The 24,870-nt window shown below is 57.9% G+C and overlaps 1 protein-coding gene across 1 annotated transcript; it reads left to right on the forward strand.

Moving 5' to 3' along the window:
• Positions 1-1,874: 1,874 nt before the first annotated feature.
• LOC123242000 (very long-chain specific acyl-CoA dehydrogenase, mitochondrial-like) lies at positions 1,875-24,830 on the forward strand. The gene is made up of 20 exons (XM_044669496.1): positions 1,875-2,117; positions 4,659-4,731; positions 4,815-4,879; positions 5,408-5,542; positions 6,006-6,150; positions 8,136-8,265; positions 9,564-9,689; positions 10,493-10,691; positions 12,875-12,979; positions 15,917-16,003; positions 16,783-16,845; positions 17,567-17,668; positions 18,273-18,362; positions 18,740-18,832; positions 18,937-19,452; positions 19,881-20,146; positions 20,231-20,303; positions 21,390-21,492; positions 21,794-21,866; positions 24,695-24,830. The coding sequence occupies exons 1-20, from the start codon at positions 1,875-1,877 to the stop codon at positions 24,828-24,830; spliced, it is 2,823 nt and encodes a 940-aa protein (XP_044525431.1).
• The last annotated feature ends 40 nt before the right edge of the window (positions 24,831-24,870 follow it).

Raw genomic sequence — 24,870 nt, forward strand, 5'->3', positions numbered from 1 at the left:
TGTCAGGTGCTCCTCTGAAGGAGCTCACCTATTTATCCTATCGTCGTGCCTTCCCTCTATCTCCTGTACATATCTTTTAAAAATCCAAGTACACCCTGCATGCGTACGCGCGCACACACACACACACACACACACACACACACACACACACACACCAGTCCACAGCTCTTACCCTGACAGATAGCACGTATCAAGGATGAAGTAACAAATTTGAAATCTGAAACTCTTGGGTATGCATCCTGTCACAGGCCAGAGCTGTGTGACTTTAGTATGCGAGTCACTTAATCTCTCTTCTTCTCAGTTTATTCATCTGTAAAATAGGTTGACTACAACACATATCTTGCAGTATAGTCATGAGCCTGCAATGGAATAACATATAGAAAGCCCGTTGTAAAACTCAGAGCGCCCCATCGATGCCAGCACCTCTCAGCTGGAAGGGGCTTCAGAGCTACGGAGTTTGGCCCATGCGTGACCCAGAATGCCCTCTCTAGTGTACTCAAATGGCTGTCCTCTGGCCTCTATTAGTAGTGGGAACCCAGCTCCTTCAGCTCTTGGACAGCTCCTCCAGCCACAGAGCATAGACAGGGGTCTGAGGCCATTCAGCCTCTTTGAAAGCTGAGGCAACCTTGCCTCAAGTGTCTTGTCCAGTAGGGTCAGTCCCAGCTAGCGGGTGTCTGAGGCAGGATTGTGAAACCAAGTGTTCCTGCCTCCAAGTCCAGTCCTTGACCCATGATGGTGAAGGGAGGGGGATGGGGTGAAGAGAGCCCCGGATTTTCAAAGCCACCCAGAAGAAGAAAGGTCCCAGAGGAGGAGTCCAAAAGCGTGACCCAGTCCTTTCAAAATAGCGACAGCTTCTTTGCAGAGGTGGGGGCCTATGGCTGGGGAACGCTGCATACTGCCCATGAGGTCAGCCTTTTTAGGTAGATGTTGCTTTGTCTTGCTGAACTTTTTTCGCTCTCCCTTGTTCTTTGTTCTAAGGGACTGGTCTCTGGAAAGGGGACATAGTGCACTGGGTAATGCCAATGATGGAAAAACAGTGGTTATTAGTACAGCATTTATTTTATTTGAAAAAGAAATAATAGTGCCAGCAATGCTAGAGACCGCAGTGACTTGCCCAGGGTAACACAGGGAGTGTCACAGGCACAATTTAATCCAGGTGTCTGACTCCAGAGGCAGCACCTTCCGTGGCACCATGCTGCCCGGGCTTGCTGGCTATTGGGAAGCTTTTCTGCCACCCAGCTGGACTTTGCTTCTTAGCCCTGGTCCTGCCCTATGAAGCCCAGCAGAGCCGCTCGAAGACAAAGCCCAGTGGCCGGAAAGGACAGACCCAACGTGGCCATGAAGGGGTAGAAAGCCGTGATGAGCAGGAGGATGTAGCTGGCGGCAGAGGCCTTTTCTGCGGCAGCCCCCGCTTTTGGGTGGCCACATTCCTCGGCTTTGCCTCTTAAAGCCAACATGTCCCGGGGTCCAGGGGAAACACGGCTTCTTGTCAGATTCCCGCGGGGCATTCAGTGCCCCCTGGGAGGTGCCTCGTGGCTTCCGTGACCCTGGCCCCTGGCCTCTGGCCTCTCATCTCCTCTGACTCCACAGGCATCCCTCCTCCCTCCCACCCCAGACGTCCTCGGATCCCTCTTGGCTCTGCCCCTTCTGCCCATGAGCCAGCCCCTCTTCCCAAGCCTCTCTGCTGCCATCTGCCGAGCCTGGCAAACCTCAGCTGGTTTGCCCTCTGCCTGCTGGCCCTGGAGGCGTATGTGAGGTGCGTGGATTGATTGAAATATGGGAGGAAACAAAGCGACTGATGGAGCCATTGCTTCCCAGCTTGATGCTGGCCTCGGGATACAGAGTTTGATGCATTAAACCATAAACCCGCCCGGATGGAGATGAGGCCATCCGAGCTGGAGGGGGAGGGCAGCAGACGGTGTCCCCCTCCCCCACGTGGCTGTGGTCAGTCAAAGGAACAAGCACACGGGGCCGAGGCCCTAGTGTGGGGCCCGTTTTCGGAGAAGCCATACAGGCTGCCGGGGATACCCAAGTCTTCGCCTCAAACTTCAGGCCGGCCTGGCTTCGGGGTCCCCAAGCAGCAGCTGGCGGTGGGCTGGGGCCACCAGTGCGGGGAGGTTGCCTCCCACTTCTCCTCCCTGGAGCACGCTTTCTCGCCATTCAACAGAAGACGGAGCAGGCCTATAATGGAAGGGAAGGGGAGCTGAGCTGGCCACGGAGTGGAATCACACGATGGAGCCCGTCACCACAGAGGCCCAGGCTCTTGCCTGGGCAATGGATCCAGGTGCCTGGAGAACGAGGCGCAGGTGTCTCTAGGCAGAGCGCCCTCTCCGGTCCCCAAGTGCTCACATGGGGCCAGTCTGGAAGGTGGTGTTAGCTGACTGACCGACCGAGATGGTCATCCTCCTCGTCCTCGTCCCCCCTTGCTGATAATGCTCCTCAATAAAACCAGAGGGTTGGACTAGCCCCTGGTTTCTCCTCCTAGCTGCACTGGGCCCCTGGGGCATTTAGGGTGGCCCTTCCTTCTCAGAATCCCATTTTAAAATGCCTAAAAGAACCCACGAGGATTACCTAGGAAACCAGAGGCGAGCCAGCACAGAAATAGAATTCTTCCCTCATCCTCCCTCCCGCAAGTGAATCCCCAGGCTCGTTGGTGGATGGTCTCCAGGCCCAAGAATCACAGTGGCTGGAACAGATGGCCCGAGCTCCAAATCTCTGATTCTCTGACCAGAGTTGGACCTTCAGTTAGTTAAGGGAAAGGGTTACAAGGGCAGGTAATGAGTTCCTTCTCAGGGAAGGTATTCCAGCAATGGCACCTCTCTGGCCCGAGTGGCCTTTTCAGTGCCCTCCAGCTGTGAACACGTGGGGTTCTGGGCCCAAGATGGCAGAAGGGCCCATGACCAGACCTTGCTCACACCATGGGGGGGGGGGGCTTCTGCTGCTATTTCTAGTCTTTGTTGAATTTCCTACTTTTCTCCAACAGACTAATTTCTTCTTTTTATTCCGCACCGATCCAGAAGCCTGATTTCTTCAATGTGAAGGTGAGCTCAGATTCCCCAGGTGGCTCTGCCCCTTGCTATGAAACTGGTGAATGTTTTGAAAATGCCGTTTCCAGAGTGGCTGCTGATTTGGGCCGTTTTTGTCTTTTTGGTCTGACCTCTATGAATGAGCTTTCCTCCATTTAAGAGGAGGGAACTTCCAGTGTGAAAATGCCACCCACCAAGGCAGAGTCCCAGCTATTCTTGTGACGAGGAAACTTCCGAGAGGCCTGGTTCTGGGCAGGGAAATCCACTCATTGATCAGGCTAGCGAGAAGCACTAAGTTCATTGGTGGCTGAGCTCTCTCAGGAGCCGAGGACAAACGGCATCTTGAGTCACTGAATACAACTTTGGAAGCTCACTATCCGGGCCTCGCCCCAGACAGCCGCAGGCAGCTCTACTTGCCAAAGAGCCAACGAAGCTCATGTGAGCCAGCGTTCTCTCGGGCCCTCCCTGATTCCTCCACAGTATGATTGCAAACATCACAGGCCTGTCGTAGGGTGCCAGTGCCTAGATGAAGAGGTCAGGGCCAGCCCAGTGAAGAGCAACGTCGTCCAGCCACTCCCATGGAAGGCTCAGGGATGATGTCCTCTCCCCAGCCGGCCCAAGCCGGATCTTGGGTACCAACAAGATGGAGTCCCCAGTGTGCCACTGTGATCCCCCCACCTTAGAAAGGGCTCTGGGCAGGGAAGGGGAAAGCGCTCCTCAGCTCCATTAGGAACAAAGCAAAGAGGACCCAGGCGGAGCCAAGCCTCCACTGGACACTTTGAAATGAGAAACAGACCTTCCCAGTGGGCAGCGTTGGCTCAGAGAGTGGCCAGGGACCCTCGGGGTGGGGGGGGGCAACAAGGCTCAGAGGGAAGCCTTGAACTTGAGGCGCATCTTCTCAAGTCCAGGGCTGGCCCTCTAACCAATGGGCCAGCCAGCCGCACTGGGCCAGTTGTGACTGGATTCCTTAGCGGCAAGGGTGTGGGAGGAGACGGTCTCGTGTGTGTGGAAGTATGTGTCCGAGGACAAAGGCAGCGGTTGGGAGGGAAGCAAGATGGCAGGCCAGGGGACGAGCTCCTGGGGAAGGACACTGCGGGGAGCTGATGGAGATCAAACCAAGAAGTCCTGGAGCTCCAGCTGAGCTGAGGAGACTTTGAGCCAAGATCCCCTTCACGCCGGAATCCCCAAGCGAGGAAGCTCCCAGGGGAACTGGGAGAGAAGCCCCTGGCTTGGAGCGGCAGGAGGGCTGGCTTGGAAGTCTCCTGCGGGGAGCTCCACAGAAGCAAGAAGAGCGGGGCGCCAGGGGCCTGGGGAAGTTCCGGCCTCGTCTGGGCCCGGCTAGCCCCATGTCGGGCTCAGAACCTCATAGTCTGCCCCCACCCCCACCGGCCCACTTGTGGAACTTCTCCAGGAGGCGCAGCCACAGCCAGGGGCTGGAGAGGGCCCCAGGCGGGCAGCCTTCCTTGGGGTGGCCTCAGGTGCACCCTTGGGGGCCATTCTGGAGATGAAGGGGGGGATGAAGTGTAGACGGGCCCCAGGCGCGTGCTTTCTTTTTCCTTCTTCCCTGTCTGCCAGGAGGCTTTGGGACTCTTTGCAGGCCTTGCCCTCCCCTGACCCTTCCCCTCCCCCCAGGAATCGACCTCCTTCGTTTCGAACATTTTCAAGGGAAAAATTGTCATGAAGGACGTGTTCCCCTTCCCATTAGGTAAGAAGTGGAGGGGGCGGGGCGGGCCCTTGGGGGCCGGGGTGGCCCCCCGCGGCTGCCTCACCGCCTCACTTCTGTCCCAGTTCTCAGTGAGGAGCAGTCATCCTTCCTGAAGTCGCACTACAATTCCTGCAAAGGCTTCTTTGAGGTGAGGCTGCCTGGGGGCGAGCGGCTCTCTCCAGGGTCCTGGAGGGAGGTCTGAGCCGGGCTCCTCCCCTCAGAGGGTTGGCCAAGGGGACAGATGGGGGGAGATGGGACCCCAGTACAAGGGGGCCCATATGACATGTGTGGAAACTGAGGCCCCGTGTGAACACGGCTTCTCTCTTTAGGAAGGCCTTGCTAAAAAGGCGGGCCGGCCTCGGGCGAGGTGTCAGCATTCTCTTAACCCTGGGGAGGCTGAGCCCGCTCGAGGGGAGACAGAGGGGCCACGGCCTGGGCAGCTGCTCCAGGCAGAAGGGGCCGGGGAAAGGCAGGCAAGATGGGGAGAAGAGGCTTCTCTCCACACATCCTTCTCTCCACTGTGGGACCGCCCTGACAGCGTGCCTTGAGGCTCTGGGGCACAAGCAGTTATCCCGGCTCTCAGATGGGGAAACTGAGATTCGAGGGGGGGAGCGACTCCCAAGCTCTGACTCTGCCCAGGCCCAGCGCCCGGGTGCTCACCATTTTCTCTGCGCAGAAAGTGAATGACATGACTTGGAATGATGAGAATGAAAAAATTGAGGCGGAGACTCTGAAAGGACTCAAGGGGCTGAAGCTGTTTGGGTTACAAGTGCCCGAAGAGCTAGGAGGCCTGGGGCTGACAAACACCCAGGTGGGCAGAGGGAGGAGGGCTGCTTCCTGCCTGGAGGAGGGGGCCCCAGAAGCATGGGGTGGGGGCCAGGCTAGAGCTTGGGAGCTTCAGGAAGCTCCAGGGGCCGTCTAATCCATTTACAGATGAGCAAACTGAGGCCTAAAGGACAAAAAGGATGACCCCGAAGTCCCCTCCCCCAAGCAAAGCTGAGACTTGCATTGTGGTCCCTCTCAGGCTCCAGATACCGCCCTGGTTCCCTCCCTCGGCCCCTATGGCTCCCCCAGTCTGGCTGGAGTCCTTCCTTCCTCGCTGGAAGGGTCAGTGGGCAGAGGAACCCCTAAAGTGAGAAGCAGACCCTGAATGCTTCAAGCCCCTCCCATCCTCTTCCCCCTCAGCCATTCTGGGGTCCCCTCCCCACTTCCCTGGAAGGCCAAAAGGCACCACCCAATGGGTGACCCTTTGTGCCGCTGTCACTCTCTGGCAGTTTACTCGCATGGTGGAGATCTTGGGCTGGCATGACCTGGCAGTAGCTGTCACTCTGGGGGCCCACCAGGCCAACGGCTTTAGGGGGATCCTGTTGTTTGGAAACCAGTATCAGAAAGAGAGATATATCCCTGACCTGGCCTCTGGTAAGGAGCTTGCCCTTCTCTCTCCTAGCCCAGTCCGAGCACCTCTCCTCTCCCCAGGGGTCAGCGGGCCTCAGCCTGCCATTCAAGGCCCCCCTCCAGTTCAGTCCCAAACTAACCTTTGCTTCTTTCGCTCGCCACCAAGACATCCAAGCTCCATGTTTCCCAAACATGCTTTACTCCCTCCCAATGGTCACCCTCACTTGTGCTGAGCTTCTCACCTGGGGCACTCTTCCTCCTCCTCTGTATGGTCTGGTCCTATGCCTACTTCCTCCAGGAAGCCCCTCTGACCAGCCCAGTCACCAGAAAGCCAACTCCTTGTTGTTTTCCTTGACTTTTCATTCACCTCAGCCTTATCTCCCGCCTTAGAGTATAAACTCCCTGAGGACAGGGACACATGGAGCTCCCCAGTACTTCCCTTGGGTCTATGTACCTAGAAGGGGCTCAGGAAAACCTTGGTGAGTGCATGCATGGGTGCAGAGTCTGCATGTCAGGGGGAATGACTGGAGGAGTGGAAGAATAGATGGAAGGATGGGAGGATGGATGGATGGAAGGATGAATGGATGGATGGATGGATGGATGGATGGATGAATGGAAGGATGGATGGATGGATGGATGGAAGGATGGATGGAAGGATGGATGAATGGATGAACGGAAGGATGGATGAATGGAAGGATGGATGGATGGGTGGATGGGTGGATAGATGAATGGATGAATGGAAGGATGGATGAATGGAAGGATGGATGGATGGGTGGATGGGTGAATGGATGGATGGATGGATGGATGGGTGGGTGGATGGCTGAATGGATGGATGGAAGGATGGATGGATGGATGGATGGGTGGATGGATGGATGGATGGGTGGATAGATGGATGGATGAATGGAAGGATGGATGGATGGGTGGATGGATGAATAGATGGATGGATGAATGGAAGGATGGAAGGATGGATGGATGGGTGGATGGGTGGGTGGATGGATGGATGGGTGGATGGAAGGATGGATGGATGGGTGGATGGGTGAATGGATGGATGGGTGGGTGGATGGCTGAATGGATGGATGGAAGGATGGATGGATGGATGGGTGAATGGATGGGTGGATGGATGGATGGGTAGATAGATGGATGGATGAATGGAAGGATGGATGGATGGGTGGATGGGTGGATGGGTGAATGGATGGATGGATGGATGGGTGGATGGATGGATGATGGATGGATGGGTGGATAGATGGATGGATGGGTGTATAGATGGATGGATGAATGGAAGGATGGATGGATGGATGGGTGAATGGATGGATGAATGGATGGGTGGATGGATGGATGGATGGATGGATCTCAGGCCAAACTTCAGCCTGGATTTTGCAAGTCCCACTAAATATTCAAGTCCAAGGAGAGTGGATGCCAGGAGAAAGGTGACCATAAAGAAGCCAGGAAAACACTAAGCCCTAGCCACTGGCCAACCTGCTCATGAGCCCTGATCTGCTCTATTCCCAGCCACCTGGGATGGCCCAGCCTTTGGCTAACTCTTGTCCTTAGCTCTTTCATTCACTTGGAATAGTCTGTATTACTGACTTAGCCAAAGGAAATGGATGGACTCTCCTTGTTGGGCTTTGAATACCTCCCAGGAAATTAAAGCCTTGAAGCTGGAGAGGCCAGGCCCAGATTCCCAGGATGCACCAAGCCTGTGGGCCATCTTCACTCTTCACCAAAAGCTGGGCCAGAGTCTCCTGAAGCACCAAGAGTCGGCTTGCTCGGGGGCCCCGAATTGCTTTCTAACTGTTGACTAAAGGACAAGGGAACCCCAACCCCTGGAGAGCACTGGCTGCATAGACACAAAACTGAGAGTAAAAGTCTAGATGACAAGGCACTCTCGAGCCACCAGCGGCACCCTGGTCCCCTTTACCTAGCCCCACCACTGTAGACTAGTCCCTGGAAGGGGAAGCTTTGTGCCTTTGTGGGGTGACAGATGATCCCCCTGATTTGTGTGTTCAAAGGAAAGTCTCTGGCTGCATTCTGCCTGACGGAGGCAACGGGCGGCTCCGACACAGCCTCCATCATGACCACGGCTGAGGTCAGCGAGTGTGGGAAATACTATACCTTGAATGGTAGAAAAATATGGATCAGGTGAGACTCTGTCGGACCAGGAGCAGCCTTCAGAGGAGGGACTGGGGGGCCTTTGGGGGTGGGGGCAGGCCCCTGGGTGCTCTGCTCTGCTCAGCCCCTCTCCTCCTGAGCACCCTGGTGCTAGAGCAGGCAGAGAGAAGGGAAAGGGCTTCTTGGGATCTCAGCTCCAGAGAAGGCAGGGGCCTCAGAATCCTCGTTCTACAGGGGGAAGGGACTCGTCCAATCTCACCCAGTCAGTAAGTCTCAGAGGCAGAATCTGAACTTGGGTCCTCTGGCTCCAGATCTAATGTAAAGTAGGAGAATGTGGTCTCTTGTACCCTCCTTCCTATGCTTTTCTGAGCTGCCAGCATGATGGATAGAATTCTGGGCCTGGAGTCAAGAAGACTCAGGAAATTCAAATTTGTCCCCACGAGGTCCTGGGCAAGTCCCTTAACCTCTGTTTGCCTCAGTTTACTCATCTATAAAATGAGGGTAATAGCCCCTACCTTGCAGAATTTTGAAAATCAAATGGGCCATGTGTAAAGTGTTTAGCAGAGTCTGGCACAGAGGAAGCCCTTTGGAGCCGCTCGCCCCCTCCCTCAGCCCCCAGTGAGCCCCCTACAACAGTACAGCGCCTTTTGCCAACTTTATGGGCATCCTCCTTCAGACTCACCAATCAGAATGCCCACCGGGACAGCCACAACAAGCTACGATTCCTCCTAGAAGTACTGGCATTTGGGAAGGGAGGGGCTGGTGACCCCACATGAAGGGATCTCAGACAGTGCAAAAGAGCATCAGGAGGGGCCCGCCTGGCAGAAGGCCTCTGCCTGCCCCACGTCTCTTCTCTGGGGCTACCTCAGAGCAGGGGCAGCTGGGTGGGGCAGTGGATAGAGAGCCAGGTCTGGACTCAAGAAGAGCAGAGTTTAAACCCAGCCTCAGACACTTCCTAGCTGGGTGATCCTGGGCCAGTCACTTCACCGTTTGCCTCAGTTTCCTCCTCTGTCAAATGAGCTGGAGAAGGAAATGGCCAACTGCTCCAGTATCTTTGCCAAGAAAACCCTAAATGGGGTCAGGAAGAGTCAGACTGAAGAACTCTCCCAGAGCCCCCAACTTCCGTAAAAGGGGCCGTTTGGGCATTTGCAGAATGGCTGTCACGGGCTCTTGGGAAGGGTCCCAGCCTGCTTTGGGGCCAGCCTAGCCCCGAGACCAGCCCCTCCTCTGCATACCCTGGCAGGGCCTGGGGGTGGGGGGTGGGGACAGGGAGAGGAGGAGGGGGAGGAGCACGGAGCATTGATTTCAATGATGTTCTTGGATCCCAGCAATGGCGGGATAGCAGAGATCTTTACAGTGTTCGCCAAGACCCAAGTGAAGGACTTGACCACAGGAGAAACGCACGGAAAAATCTCGGCCTTCATTGTAGAAAAAGACTTTGGGGGCGTGACCAGGTAGGACCCTTCTCAGCCTCCCATGGCGCCCTTCGGGGCCTTCGCCTGCCCAGGCTAGCTTGGGCCCGTTTTAGAGGTGGGTGCCCAGTGGGACGGGGGCAGAATGGAGGTGTGCTCAGGAGGTGATACCCGGCCGTGACGGCTGAGGAGATGCTGGTCTTCGGTCCAGTCTGTCGAGCATCGATCAAGCCGCTTCGTGCTCCCTGGAATTCCCGCCTGGCCTCGGCGTGGGCAGTAGCACCCTCTTCCCACAGAGGCCCCTCAAAGTGAGATCCCGCCTCCGTGTCCTGTCTGCCCACCCTTGGGAGTGCTGGGAGGCGGGACAGTGGAGACGGAGCTGCGGGGAGAGCCTCCCGTGCGCCGTAGGGCCGAAGGGCCCAGGCTGTTCTCTGGGGAGCCGGACGGTGGCTTCAGCTCTAACGATGGGGACAAAACGGGCTCTCACGGGCTATTGCTAAAAAGCCTTGGGGGGGGGGCATTCACCCATCAAGCTCTCCCGGCCCCGCAGCCCTTGGCATGGAGACCCCGTGTCTACCCAGTGCAGGGAAATGGAGCCTGGGAAAGGAGAGGCTCCCCGCGAGGCCCGAGGAGCTTCTGTCCTCATTCAGCTAGCTGCGTCTCCCCCCTGGGCCTCGCAGCCCCAGGGGCAGGAGAGGTCAGCCAGAAGCAAGGCTCTGGGTAAATGGAGGCAGAGGTCTCCTGGGGAAACAGATCCTGGGCTGGCTGGCTTTGAGGCAGCCGTAGGGAAAGGAGACGAGGAACGGCTGGCGGCTTAGAGGAAACGTGTGCGTGGCTCTCCCCAGTGGCCCCCCTCAGAAGAAGATGGGCATCAAGGCCTCCAACACCACGGAAGTCCACTTCAACAACGTGAGGGTCCCTGCCGAAAACTTACTGGGGGACTTCGGGGACGGCTACAAGATTGCCTCGAACATTCTCAACAGTGGCCGCTTCGCCATGGTCTGTGCCCTGGTGGGGACGATTCGCAAACTGATCATCAAAGCGGTAAGCTGGTTGACCCGTCGGTATGGCCGGGTTCCGGGCAGGTTCCTCGGGGAAAGGCTAGCGGTGCCCCTCCTCCGGGGGCACTGGGACCTGTCACGCCGTGGGGGATGTGGGAGCTGGAAGGAACCTCGGAGACCAGCGAGTTCCACCCTCTGGTTTCAGAGAGGAGAAGACTGAGGCCGAGAAGGGCAGGGGATTTCCCCCAGTCACTCAGTAACAGGCCCGAAGGCAGGGCCTCGAGCCTCTGCCTCCCTCCCTTGGATCATTCCTGACAGTCACTATAAGCGCGCAGGAAGTCGGGATGAGGGTGGGCATGGGGAGGTGCTCCCCGCTGCCTGCTCGATGGGCGATTCCTGACCCAGCTGTCGTTCGGTCATTTTTCAGTCGTGTCTGACTTTTCACGACCCCTTTGAGGGTTTTCTTGGCAAAGATGCTGGAGGGGTTGGCCATTTCCTTCTCCAGCTCATTTGACAGATGAGGAAACTGAGGCAAGCAGGGTGAAGTGACTTTCTCAGGGTCACCCAGCTAAGAAGGGTCTGAGCCCAGATAGCCAGCCTTGGCACTCTATCCACGGTGCCACCTAGCTGCCTTTGAAACAGCAGATGGGAGGATTCGGGGAAAGTGAAGGAGGAGCCCGACTCTTGGCCATCAAAGGCTCTATTGAAGAGAAGGTTCGGGGCCATGAGAGAGCCGCGGTGGGGGAAGGACTAGGCTCTTCCTGCTTGGCCTCAGAGGACCAGGAGCCATGCTGGAAAGCTGCAAAAAGGTGGATGTTAGGGGAATGTGAGCCAAGTCTTCCCCTGCGTGAGAACGGGCCCAGAGCAGGACGGGCGGCCTGAGGAAGTGGTGAGCTCCTTGGCCCTCCAGGTCTTCCAGGGGAGGCTGAACAACATGATCTCTTGTCAGGAATGTTAGGGCTGGGCTTCCTCTTCAAGGCCCTCTCAGCGCTCATGCTGTGATTCTCTAAGATGTTGGGTGGGCCTGGCTTTGGAGTTCGAAGCCTCCAGTCCAATTCTGTCACTACTTTGCAACAAGCTCCTTCTCCCCTCTGTGGGCCTCAGTTTCCTCATCCGTAAAATGAAGGGATTGGCCTTGACAACCTCCATGGCTGCTCCCAGCTGTGCGTCACACATTCCTAGAAGCTCAGGACTGGACGGCCCCTCCAGATCAGAGGCCACCGACCCACACCATCGGTGAACGAGTCCCTGCTGCTTTGATCTTGCAGGGCATCCGGGTGGGAGCCCCCTCCCTCCGCCAATCCCTCACAGCCTCTACTTTAGTGCTCCTCAAGCCGACAGAGTAGGGCGCTGGGGAGAGCTAGGAAACTGGCCGGCCCTAGCAGCCTCTCGCTGGGGGTCAGCAGCACTAGAACCTTTGGCCAGTGCCAACAGAATGGGATTCTCCCACTGGGCCAAGTCAAGCAAGGCTGGGCAGAATCGCCACTGGCCTTGGCTCTCAGCAGGACCCTGGCCAGGGAAGGGTGGCCAGGCTGGGGAGGGTGATGCTTCCAGCTTGCCGTGGTTGGGAAAGGAAGAGATTTGTCCAAGGTGGCACTGCTAGCTGGGGGGTCGCAGATTTCCTGCCGCCTGTTCTCTCTCGGGGGTGATGGACAGTGCAAAGGAGCTCCAGAGACCGTGTGGAGAGCTGCTCAGTCAGTCAAGAAAATGTTCTTGTGGCCCTACTACGTACAAGGGGCTAAGACTAGGCAATGGCACACCCAGCTCTGCAGAGAAAGAGGCTGCTCAGAGTGTGGTCCTACTGAGGGATGCTCAGGCTCATTCATGCTCACGTGCATTTTTTTAGTGAGGGGTGCCCTGAGCTGCTAGGTGGCCCAGAACACATCCTCCAGAAAGGGGGGAGGGGCTGATGACAGCCAATCCCCCTGGACCTCAACACCTCCCCCCAAGTCCCAGGAGTCAGTCATTCTAGGTCCACATGGGCCAGTGGTGGCTAGTGGCTCCCTCAGGGACTCTCCCTCTGGGATATAACCCAAAATGAATGGGAGCTGTCTGGAATCCTGATGGGGAGAGCTGCTCCTGTGACAGGCTGCTCTCTCTCCCTCTCCCTCTCCTTCTCCCTCTGTCTGTCTGTCTCCCCCTCTCCATGTCTCTCTCTCTCTGCTCTGCCTCTGTCTCTCCCTCCCTCCTCTTTCCTTTGCTTTTCTCTCCTTCCTGGGATGCCAGACTAACTTTGCTGCAACCCGGAAACAGTTTGGCACCACCATAAGCAACCACGGGATCATCCAGAAGAAGCTGGCCCGCATGGTCATGTACCACTATGTCACCGAGGTAAGCGCCTTCCTCAGCAGCTGCAGCTACCAGGAGGTGGGGATGGGCGGTTTTCACAAGAGCTTTCTACCAAGTGTGTCTCCCAGGATACTTGACTGACTGAGAAAAGGACTATTAAACACTTACTCTGTGCCAAGAGCTGGGGGTCCAATCACAAAAGACAGCACTGCCCTCCAAGGGCTTCTGTTCTAATGTGGCCGGACAGCCGGTGAGGGGAAGGGACCTTGAGGTGTGTGTGTGCGGCGGGAGCGGACGGGGCGTGCACTGTTATCACAACTCTTTATTCAGCAGCCCGATGAGGCATCTGTGATGTGTGCGTAAGACCCTGTGCTTGGCGCTAGGGAGGAAGAAATGACCAAGAAGCCATCCCTGACCCGTGGAGCTCTCATCTGAGATGGGCCAATGACACAGGGACCCACATAATAACCAGCCTCAGGGCAGAAGGAGGAAGGCGCCTTCCCAAAAGGAGGGAGGAAAAGCCAGGGCAGTTCAGACAGGGGGTCCATTACTCCTGACTGGGGCAGATCAGAGGGCGTTCATGGAAGAATGCCAGAGGGGCCTCGAAGGATGGCTAGGTGTCTCTAGGCAGAAGTCGCACAAGGAGGGTGGGCAAAAGGAGATGGCGGGGAGAGACAAGGGCACGAAGGGAAGCACAGAGATGGGGAAACTGGAAGAAGCCACTTTGGGAAAAGGGTGACCAAGTTGCTGGCCTCAAGTGAACTATTCCTCTTAGGAAAGAGCCCAGAACGAGCCAGCAGATGTGAGCACTCAGGCCCGGGCAGGGACCTCCAAGGGACCACAGAGAATAGGCAAAAGGCAGAGGTCGTCCCACCTTGCACATTCTACAACTCTAGATCCAGAATTCCAGGACATGGTTCCTGCCCTCCCAGAAAAGGAAGTGGCCATCCCAGAGAATCATCATGGCTTCCCCAGAGGGCGCCACAGAAACCTGGTTTCCTCCTTTGGCGGGATAACTAGACATAGACCCCCCCCCCCAGGACGCAGCGGCGAGAACTTGCCCTTAGGGTCCTCGTCTCAGTTGTGTCTGACTCTCGGTGAGTTTTCTTGACAACTTTGGCATTTTCCTGACAAAGATGCTGGAGCCTTTCCTTCTCCTGCTCATTTTACAAATGAGGAAACCGAGGCAAACAATTAAGTGACTTTGGGATTTTCTTAGCAAAGATGCTGGAGTGGTTTGCTTTTTCCTACTCCAGCCCATTTTACAGATGAGACAAACAGGGTGAAATGACTTGCCTAGGGCCACACTGCTAGTAAATGTCTGAGGACAGATTTAAACTTCCTGCCCCCAGGCTAGGTGCTCTAACCACTGTACTACCTAGCTAGGGCTCACGTAGGTTTTCTCAAAGCCCACAGGACAGTTTTTCCTGCTGTTTTTGTGGACAAGGCAGAGCCACATGGGTGAGATGACGGCGCTGTTGGATGCATCCAGGGTCTCCTCCTCAAATGGCCAGAGCTGATGACTTGCCAGGTCCACACTAGAGGACCTCAGGGCTCTGAGATGTTCAGTGCTTGGGACCCAGGCAAAGAGCCACACTCGACAAATTCACAGTCAGGACCCAAAAGATCTAAACAGCTGAGTCAACGGGCCCCATCCAACAAGTTTAAACTTAATAGGAAGCAATGGAAAATCTTCCACTCTGGCTCAAGAATGCCACCTCACTGGTACGAGGTTGTGGAGGAATGGCTGAACCGCAGTTCAATGGGAAAAGATCCTGGGGCCTGAATGGACCCCCAGCTCAGGATGAGTCAGCAGTGCCCCACGGCAGCCCAAAGGAGAAGGAGCCACCCAGACCCGGAGGCCCGAGTCCCTCTGACCTCAGAACCTCATCAGGCAGACCCCAGCACACAGGCACTTCCTGGCTGGATGACCCTGGATTAGTTACTTTGCCTCCATTGCTTAGTCCTTATGGCTCTTCTGCCTTGGAACCAATGCACTGTGTTGATTCTAAGACAGAAAGGAAGGATTAAAAAAGAGAAAAAGAAAAAGAAGATCAATAAGCTGGAGAATTGCCCAGAGGAGGCAGCCAGAAAGGAGAAGGGCGCCACCAAGCTCATGCCACACGGCCAAGAACTGAAGGAAGTGGAGCTGACGAGCAGCTTGAAGAAGATTCAGGGGGAGCCGGAGGCTGTATTTGGGGGGCTGCCGAGGGGAGCAGGCCTCGTGCCACTGCCTGACCTGGAACTGGGTGGCCTCAGTGGCTCCTGAAGGCACCTTCAGCTCTACAGTGCCATTTGTCCCCCGTCTCCCCCCAGGAGGGTAGCTTGGCTTCCCCGTGGGCATGAGAAAACCAAGGAAACGGAGCTCTTGGCCAGTAATGGGGATCAGGAGCCACTGCAAACCTAGAAGCCCAATAGGGATGGCTGGCAGCCCCTGGAGATGCTGCCAAGGGCCTGGCAGCAAGGCCTGGGCCTGCCCTGTTTTCTATTGCATTTTCTTGCCTGGGAAGCCTCGTGCCTTTGTTCGCCTATTTGCTCTCTCTGTCCGTGGCTCCTCCCCGGGGAATTCGTGCCACAGACGCCTTTTTGTGGAGTTCCTCGGAGCTCACAGGAAAGCCTTCCCCGGCTCCCATATTTAGCGTGGAGAAGTGGAGGCTCGGGGACGGTGGCCTCGAGAGTCTGCAGGACTGTCCTGCCCGGGCGGTGGCCCTTGAGGGCAGAACCAGGAGCAGCCATGGGGGAGAGTGCAAAGAGGCAGCCTCAGTTGTCCCTTTCAGAGGAGCGACTTCCCTCCCTGAAGGAGGCCTTCAGCCCAAGGCTGGACGGCCATCCGCAGGATCGTTGTGGAGTCCGGGATTCCAGGTGGGCCCGGGCTCCTGGCCAGCTCCGAGGGTCTGAGATTCGGCGGCTCTCTTGCTTTGTACCACCCGCCAGTCTGCCCCGGTGCCAGGCTGAGGCCAACACTGTCTTCTCCCGCAGTCCATGGCCTACATGATCAGTGGAAACCTAGACAGGCAAGTGTCCGACTTCCATCTGGAGGTGGCCATCTGCAAGATCTTTGCTTCCGTGAGTAGATTCACTTGGGAGGGGACGGGATCCGCTTTAGGCCTCCAGCTTCATGTGGGGCACCAGGGGCCGGGGGGAAAACGGGCCGTGGCCTGTGCCCTCCAAAGTGCCACGGGGCAGCCTGGCCGTCAGAGCCTCTGCCTGTCTGTGGATGGCGAGACCGAAGGCTAGGCATGACCTGGCTCTTTACAGGGAGCCCGAGGCAGTGACCGGACAGGAGCCGTTCAAGGAGAGCAGCCACAGAAAGATGGCGGAGGGAGCCAGCGCTGGGCTGAGCTGGGGGGCGAGGGGGACAGTGGCAGTGGTCTAGGGGCCCACCAGGGCCCAGGATAAGACTCAAGACTGCTCACCAGCCGCCTGTTGCCACGGCCCAAGGGGAGGCTGGGAGGGGCTCCCTTGCTCCAGGGAAATATCTTTTCCATTTTCCCACAAGGGTGATTGGATTTCCATTAGAGTCCGAGGTCCTGTGTTCAAGTCCAGAGGCCGCATGACCTCGGGCTTCTTGTTCTTCACCCTAAAGATGGGGGGTGGTCAGGCTAGACGATCTAAGCCTTCAGAAGGTGCCCTTGGGATGGCTGGTGACATCTCAGGGCGGCGAGGCTGGTGTTTGAGGGCCAACTCTAGTGCCGAGCCTACAGGAGGCACTGGAGAGGCCACCAGGGAGTGGGTGGCATTGTGGGACCCCAAACTGGGCATGGGGACGGGCACAAGGAAGGGCTGGGGCCTGGGAGGCAGGCTCGGGGGCCCTCTCACGCGCCCTTTGAATTTTTTTCCCCAAGGAGGCGGCCTGGGAAGTCATCGATGAGTGTATTCAGGTCCTCGGAGGAATGGGCTACATGAAGGTGAACCCCCTGTCAGCAGCCATGACGGCGCTCAAGGACGGCTCCTTTGTTTGCCATCCACACACATGCACACGCGTGCCCAGGCGCGCACAGCCATAGAGACACACCTCGCTCTACTGTCCATCCCTGCTCACCAGCCCTCACAGGACCAGACGGTCAGACACCCCCTCCTCTGGCCGGCGTGGAGGGGAGCTTCTTCAGAGGGCAGCCGGGAGGGTCGGGCATAGCTAGACACAGGAAGAACAGCGTCCCCGGCCAGCTCACAGGCTAGAGTGGGGAGAGGCCAGAGCCTCGGACAGGATGCCAGGGGCTCGATGCCAGGCTGCCCTTGGTGGCCGGCCTCCTTTCCCATCCCCCGCCCACCAGCTTCCCCAGGGATGCGGCCGTGGCTGCTGCTTCAGAGAGAGAACACGGAAACCCTGGAGTGGGGCGGGCGGTCCAGGGAGCCTCTAATGGGCAGCTCTGGTGTCCTGCCACGGCGGGGGGGGGGGGGCCGCTCCGCCAGGACAGTCGACTTTCCCTCCCTGCCGTCTCATCTCCTGCTACTCGAATCTTTGAGCTGTGAGGAGGCAGGGAGGGCCCAAGCCCTGGTGAAATGCCGGGAAGGTCCGGATCTGAGAGAGAGCAGAGGAGAGCCAGGCCGAGTCTCTGCCAGTCAGAGGGGCCTCGGAAGGCCGGGCCGGGCCCCCTCCCCTCCCTCACGGCTCCTTCCTGCCCTCAGGAAGGCGGAGTAGAGCAGATCATGAGGGACCTCCGAATCTTCCGCATTCTCCAGGGCACCAACGACGTCCTCCGCGTCTTCATAGCTTTGGGAGGCCTGCAGGTGAGTGTGTTCTGGGCCCCGGCCTGGCACTCAGCAGTGTGCAGACTGGGCCCAGGAGCCCGCCTTCCCCCCGGAGATCAGCACCCCTTCTAGGGCCCCGAGGGCTCAGCAGAAGTGTGTGGGGCCCAGCACCTTCTCTCCCTCCACGACGCTGCAGAAACCATTAGGGGCAGCTTTCTCTCCCCCCCAGGGAACCCCAGACTTCCCTGGCAGGGCCTCGGGGCCCCTCGGGCTCGGACATGCCTCTTAAGTGAATGCGATGGGCACCCTGGGCGCAGAGAAGCTCATTGGAGGGAGCCTGTCTGGAGCTCCGGCTCGCTCTGCGCTTTAAGCCCAGCCCAGAGAACTCTTGTGGGTTCACTTTAACTCCACAAGCATGAATGAAGCGCCTACTAGGAGCCGGGCCCGGGCTAAGGCTTGGGCGTGCCCCGGCCTCTCCTAGAGGAGCCTCGAGCCCAGAAGGTCCCTGCTGAAAGCTCTGTCCAAAGACACGATCAACGAGCATCCATAGCTCTCGCAGAGGGCCAGGCCCCGTGCTGGGCACGGCAGGCCCAAGAGGGGCAGAGCCAGGACGCTGCCTTCCCTCCCTCTTTATGTCCATCAGCACGCAGGGGCCCAGCTGAAAGACCTTCAGTTCATCCTGGAGAACCCCATGGACAACACCTCGATCCTCTTCACCGAGCTTGGCCTCAGAGCAAGACGGTAAGCCTGCGGGCCGACATCGGTGACCCGGGGGACGGCTTCTGCGAGGCCAGAGGGCTGGGGCTGGCGGGCTTCGGGGAGCGGGTCCTGGGGAGCGTCACGTGACTGCCACGGCCCCCAGCCCCCCGGAAGCTGGGGCGGCCGCGGGCGGTGCCGGGTGGGAAGGCTTCCCCCTCTGCCCGCTGGAGGGAGAGTCCCCGGCACACCCCTGGGGGACCTGCAGGCGCTCTGCTCGGCTCGGGGAGGGCCTAGCGGGTTTTCAGCCTCATTCTCTGACAGGAAATGCGGGGTGGTTTCCTGAAAAAATAACCCACCCTGGGCGGCTGCCGCTTGTTAGTGTGTCCTCTGAGCTAACCCGCCTCGTACCAGGCAGTGGGCTGCCACGGCCTGCCCTCGCCTGGCTTCCATCCCAATGAAAGGCTGACTTCAATCCGTGGAGCCCCCGCTGCCTACCGGGGGGCAGTTAGGCTACAAAGAGAGACCGAGGCGCGGTCCCAGCCCTCCTCGAGTCTTTGGTCCAGCCCAGATAACTGTAGCAGAAGCCTGAATACCCCAAGTGCACGCAGAGATCCGACAACGGATCCCGGAAGGCTTCCGAGGCGTCGTCGGGCCTCCGGACCCCAGAAGCCGAGGGAGTCGGGAAATGCGGGGGGCTGTCGCAGCCCCGTTGGGTGAAAGGGGACTCCAAGCCTGACTTCGGTGAGAATCGGAAGAGCCGCGCTCGCCCATGCTTGGGTTCCTCCCCTGCTTTCTGCAAGGCCTGCTCAGAAGCTGCTCCCACGTTGGGCCTGGGGGGTCTGGGGGGCCTGGGATTCCCACAAGGCACAGAGAGGAGAAGAGAGACCCGAGCCTCCATCAGCAGAGACGGCCCCGAGGAGCCGCGCTCCGGTCCGCTGGAGTCTGGGCCCGGTTCCCCAGAAGCACCTGGTGCCGGCAGGGCTGCCGCGAGTGACCGCCGGGGGCTTCCGATGGCCCTCCTGAGCCGGCCGCCGGGATGGCACAGCGGAGGAGGCTGGCCTGAACTCCTCGGGACCTCCTGGGCCGTGCCAGGGCTCGTCCGGGCATCTCCTCCTCTGCCCCGTGTCTGAGATTGCAGCGCTAGCCACTGAGGCGGACGGTTGCCTTTTGGGATTCCAGGCACTAGCAGGCTAAGGGCAGACGGCCTTCCATCTGCCTCTGGTGAGGCGCTCAGTGAAGAGGGAGCCACGCCTAGCGATGGGAGGGTTCCCATCTAGCCTCAGACACTTCCTGGCTGTGTGACCTTGGGCAAGTCACTTAAGCCAGTGATATGTAGCATCAATTCTAAGACAGAAGGGAAGGGAAAGAAGAAGGAGGAGGAGAGGAAGAAGAAGAAACAATCTTGTTTTCCCTCCATTCGCTTGAGGTGAAGCCCCTCCCCCAATGCCCCCCCTTTGTAGCCGGCTCCCAGCTCGTTGGATCCCCCGGGAGCTCGGCTCTAGATGCCGGAGACCCCTTTCTAGAGCTTCCCCTTTCACTGTGGGACATCTAGAAGGCGCCTCCCCCGCCTCGCGTGGCCTCCGTGGCTCTGGCATGGATTCATCAGGTCTCCTCCTCTGAGCCTCACCCGAAAGCCAGCTATGCCTATCGGCACGGACGCCCCCCAGCAGTCATCGTGGCCCCCCGGAACTCGGGGTCCTGGCCGAGGGATCCTGCCCGTCTCCTGATCTCGGGCCAATTCAGGGCGCCCCAGAGCGGCCCACAAGAGCCTGGGGGCCCCAAGGAGCCCCGGGCAGCCGCCGTGCCGCGCTCAGGGAGGCGTGAGGGGGCCGAGCGTGGTTTGGCGCCTGAAGATGCTTCGGAGCTGCCGGAGCGCCTTTAACCTCTGCTTCCTTCTTCCAGCACGATAGGGCTGCCGACGGGCCTCTCTCTCGATGGAGCGGTCAGCGAACACCTGGCGGACACGGCGAGCCTGGTAAGACGGTCCTTCCGGGTGGGGCAGCCTCGAGCAGAGCAGGGGAGCCCCGAGGGCCCCCGCCCGGGCCCCCTTTCCTGGCCCCTGAGCCCAACAGCAAATCGAAAAGCCAAAGTTGCCGGGGGGAAGCCGGGGGGCACCGTGGAAAGAGAGACCTTAGACGCGTCCTCGCTGGGGGGCCCGGGCGGGGCGCTGCACCCCAGCTCTCTGGCCACGGCTCTTCGGCCTTGGAACCAACACACAGGACGGAGTCTGACCTGGAAGGGACAAAGTTGTGTCGAGCCATTTCCTTGGTGTCGTCCGTCCCCGTGCGCCCCGCAGAGGGATTGGGGGCCTTCCCGCACCCTCCTCCCCTCCCGGGGGGCCCTTCTCCATCCCGAACCCTCTTGAACATCCGCTTTCTGAGGCCATCCTTAGAGGCTCGGCTGGAAATCCTCAGAGGAGGCCAGACTGAGCCGCCTGGAGCACTGCATTGTGGGTGCCTCCTGAGCCCGTTTCTTGGTTTGGGACTTCAGTGCCATTCGCGCCTCATTTTTTTAAACCCTCCCCTTCCATCTTCGAGTCAGTACTGTGTATTGGCTCCAAGGCAGAAGACTGGTCAGGGTGGGCCATGGGGGCCAAGTGACTGGCCCAGGGTCACCCAGCTGGGAGGTATCTGAGGCCAGATTTGAACCCAGGACCTCCCGTCTCTAGGCCTGACTCTCCATCCACTGAGCCACCCAGCTGCCCCTCTGCCTCATTTTCCATCTGCCTCCTGGCTTTCATCTGCAGCTTTCTAGTCCCTGGGGGTGGGTGAGCTCCTTCGTTGACTGACCATTAACCCCGCTCTGCCTGGGCTTTCCATGGCACACGGAGGACAAGGATGGAAGTGGCCTAAGGGAAAGGCCACCCTCGGGGAGCGAGTCCTCCCCCTGAGCGCAGGCGGGCTAACGTGGGGGAACCAGGGCGCCTGGTGCGCGGGTCACGGGAGGGAAGCTCCTCGCCCTCGGCCAGGCGGGCCCTCCCGGTCAGTCGCCCTCTCAGAGCCGCCCGGGGGGGCATCTTTCCATCCTGCCCAGCCGCCCGCCTTCCCTTCCTCCTCTGAAGGTGACTAAATGTGTGGACCTGTTCTCGGAGGCCATCGAGATCCTGCTCATCAGATTCGGAACAGAAGTGAACTGTACGTCCTCCGGCCTCCTCCCGGCCCTCGGTGGGGCACAGCTCCAAGCAAGGGGGCAAAAGGGTTCTTTTCCTTCACTTCGAGAACTGTTCCGGGCCTCGCCTCCTCCTCCCCAGAGACCTGACTCCTCTGGGCTCCGGGCTCCGGGGGGCCTGCCGAGGCCGGGAGAGGGGCGGACAGGGAGGAGGGAGCGAAGGGGCGGACGAAGGAGAGAAAAGAGGACAGAGGAGGCCCGAGGGAGAGGGGGCAGCGGGGGGGGGGGCCTGTGTCTGGCCGCTCTCTGTCCCCCCAGTGAGGCAGGGAAGCCCCTCTGACCACATCCCTCTTTCAGACCGGCAGTTCCACCTGAAGAAAATCGCTGACACGGCTATCGACATCTACTCCATGGGGGTGGTGCTCTCCAGGTAATGCTGGAGGGGAGGGCTTGGGGGCAGTGGAGACCCCCACGGGAGCAGCTCTGCAATGGAGCCGAGCCCTGCTTAGGCACAGACGTGAGAACGAAGGCACGCACACGCACACGCACCCCCCCCCAACCAATATTTGGGGCTGGTTTTCAATCATTTTATTCATGTCTGACTCAGTGACCTCATTTGGGGTTTTCTTGGCAGAGATACCGGAAGGGTTTGTCATTTCCTCTTCCAGTTCATTTTACAGATTGGGAAACAGAGGCAAGCAGGATGAAGGCACTTGCCCAGGGTCACCTAGCTAGTGAGTGTTTGAGGTTGAATTTGAACTCGGGTCTTCCTCATTCCAGGCTACCTGGCCCCCTACTGTGGATGACCCCTTTTTCATGTCCTCAGCACTGTACTCACTCAGGGGGGCTACAGAGAACAACCCGAATGCTCCTGCCCTTCTGCCCTTCTGCCCTTCAGCTCCGCCACTGCAGAGGCGTAGCCAGAGTGAGGAAGGGCTGGGGCCACTGCTGACATCCGTCTCGGAGGGAGTGACGCCCCCGCGGGCCCAGCCTTGTTTCTCCCCAAGAAGCGAGATCCTAGCACGGGAGATGGGAGTTAGCGCAGGCTTGTGCAGGTGTCGCCGGGCCTGGCTGTACGGCCCGAGCCCAAGACTCTGTCCCCGACGGGGCTAACAGGGCAGACTCTGTCCTACCCTCCTCTTCCGCGTCCTCACAAGTCTCCCAGAAGCACCATCTTCATTCCTCTTGGGCCAAACTCAGAAGGAGCGGGCTTTCGGGCCACTCCCAAGTCGTGTCCAGGGTGGAGGACCCTCCGGCCTCGGGTGCCACTAGAGCTGACTCTTGCAAGGATCCAGTGCTTCAAAGAAAGAGAGATGAGGGAGGGCATGGCAGGTATGGAAAGCCACTGATGCAAAGACCTGGAGGTGGGAGATGAGGCATCGCACATAGAAAACCGCAAGAGGTCAGGTTTAGCAGAAAGTAGAGGATGAGAGAAAAAGTCACAGGAAACCAACTGGGAAAGCAAAGTGGGAGCCAGAGTGGGAAGCGCATTAAAGACCAGAGCAGAGAGCTGGCATTCCCCCTCCAGGAAACGGGGAGGGAACAGCACGTTGAGCTCTGAGATCAAGGAGAATCGCCTTGGAAGCTGTGGGGAAGCTGCCTGGAGCCAGAAGACCAGTTCAGAAGCTGCTGCCCAGGCCAGGGGAGAGAGGCTGAGGGCCCGAACTGGGAGCCAGGCCGACCTCACTTGTTCTTAACAGAAACAAGGATAGTCTCTTCTTTTCTGTTTTTGGAATGTTTGTACTTGTGACTAAATTGGCAAATTAGGAGAATCCTATGCAAGGAGTCTTCCTAGTTTTTGGCAAAATGTGATCGTCTTTAATGCAGTTCTCTGGCAAAGATGGAGAAGATACAGGCTAGTCAGCTGGGCATTTGGGTGACTTCAGAATTCATTGGACAGGGGCAACTGGGCTGCTTCGTAGGTAGCGTGCCAGGCCTGGAGATGGGAGGTCCTGGGTTCAAAACTGGCCTCTAGCTGTGTGACCCTGGACAAGTCACTTAACCCCCATTTCCTTGCCCTTACTGCTCTTCTGCCTTGGAATCAACACCCCATATTGATTCTAAGACAGAAGGTAAGGCTCTAAAAAAAACAAAACACAACAGAACTGGTTGGATGCCTGGATTTAAAGAACTAGCTATTAATGGTGCCTTAAAGACTTGATACACAGTCTCCAGTGGAGTGCCCCAGGGATCCATGCTTGGCCCTGTTTGGTTCAATGACTTGGTTAGAGATACAGCTGATATATTCATCATATTGGCAGCTGGCAGCCAGGAGGGGGAGATAAGAATGGGGCCTGGAGACTCTTGTTTTTATACATTCTATCTTACATATTTAAATCATTATTCTAGAAATGGCCCATGAGGCAAGGCTGTCAGAGGTCTGGGACACACCAATTCCTCTGAACCCCTTTGCTGGATGAAGAAATTAGGACTCTCTGAGTACTTCAGGCCAGTACCTGGGTCTAAATTGAATCAGATGATAGGTTGAGATGCATGGACACATGCTCAGAAAGTCAGTCACACATTGGAGGTGGCGGATGTGGCCAGAAGTGCCAATTCGTGAGAAAGGGTAGAGGAACTCCAGCGGACTGAAAACTCGACCAGAATGCAGAGAGTAATACGGCAGCCAGAGATGCTTGGATTGCCTCAGGAGGGTTCTTAGCTTCTAGGACCAAAGAGGGAAAAGAGCCACCATACTCTGCCCACTCAGCCTCCATGTCGAGGCCGCATGTAGGCAACCAGGGTGCTGAAGGACCTTGAATTCTTGCTCTCCAAGCATCAGGTGAAGAGAAGGAGCCCGGATGAGAAAAGATTCGAAGGGGCTTTTCTTCAAGAATGTGACGGATGGTGGTATGGAAGAGGGATGATCTTGTTCTGCTCTTCCTCATGGAAAGAATGAGAGGTGATGGATAGAAATTGCAAAGAGGTAGCTTTTTACTGGATGCCCCCAAACTTGTGAGTCTTATGGAATGATTCAGGTTATAATGGGCTTCCTCCTGAGGTAGTGAGCTTCCCATCACTGCCATATCCAAGCAGAGGCCAGACCACACTTCATAGGCATGCTGTACCGAAAAGGCTGGATGGTCAGACACGTTGGGAGGTCTCTTATTGCATCCAGCAACGGGCCTTTTCATTGTCTGTGAATTCCCTGAGCCTTCCCCAGGACAACCATCTCTGCAATCACCTGCAGGCGTCCTTGGGGAGCAGCACTCGCCTCACGGACTGCCTGCCATTCAATGCTCCTTTGGCACCTTTCAGCTTGAACTGGGGCTCTGGGGCACTGATGCCCACAGCTGCCTCTCAGGGCACAACCTCCTGCTGCTGGAAATCTGGCTGGGCACAATACTCTGCCTGGAGGGATCTGGGCTTCATCTCCCCGGCAGAGGAGGACTAACCGAATGGTACAGAGGAGAAGCTTCACTCTGGGAATTCGA

The sequence above is a fragment of the Gracilinanus agilis genome, chromosome 3 (genome assembly GCF_016433145.1).
Source record: "Gracilinanus agilis isolate LMUSP501 chromosome 3, AgileGrace, whole genome shotgun sequence".
Lineage (NCBI taxonomy): Eukaryota > Metazoa > Chordata > Mammalia > Didelphimorphia > Didelphidae > Gracilinanus > Gracilinanus agilis.

Excerpts from the sequence above, each read along its gene's own strand:
- LOC123242000 (XM_044669496.1), top strand. The coding sequence starts at position 1,875 with ATGGAGATGAGGCCATCCGAGCTGGAGGGGGAGGGCAGCAGACGGTGT. Across the intron at positions 6,151-8,135 it reads TATCCCTGACCTGGCCTCTG|GAAAGTCTCTGGCTGCATTC; the intron begins GTAAGGAGCTTG and ends GTGTGTTCAAAG. Across the intron at positions 21,493-21,793 it reads CGGCCTCCTCCCGGCCCTCG|ACCGGCAGTTCCACCTGAAG; the intron begins GTGGGGCACAGC and ends TCCCTCTTTCAG.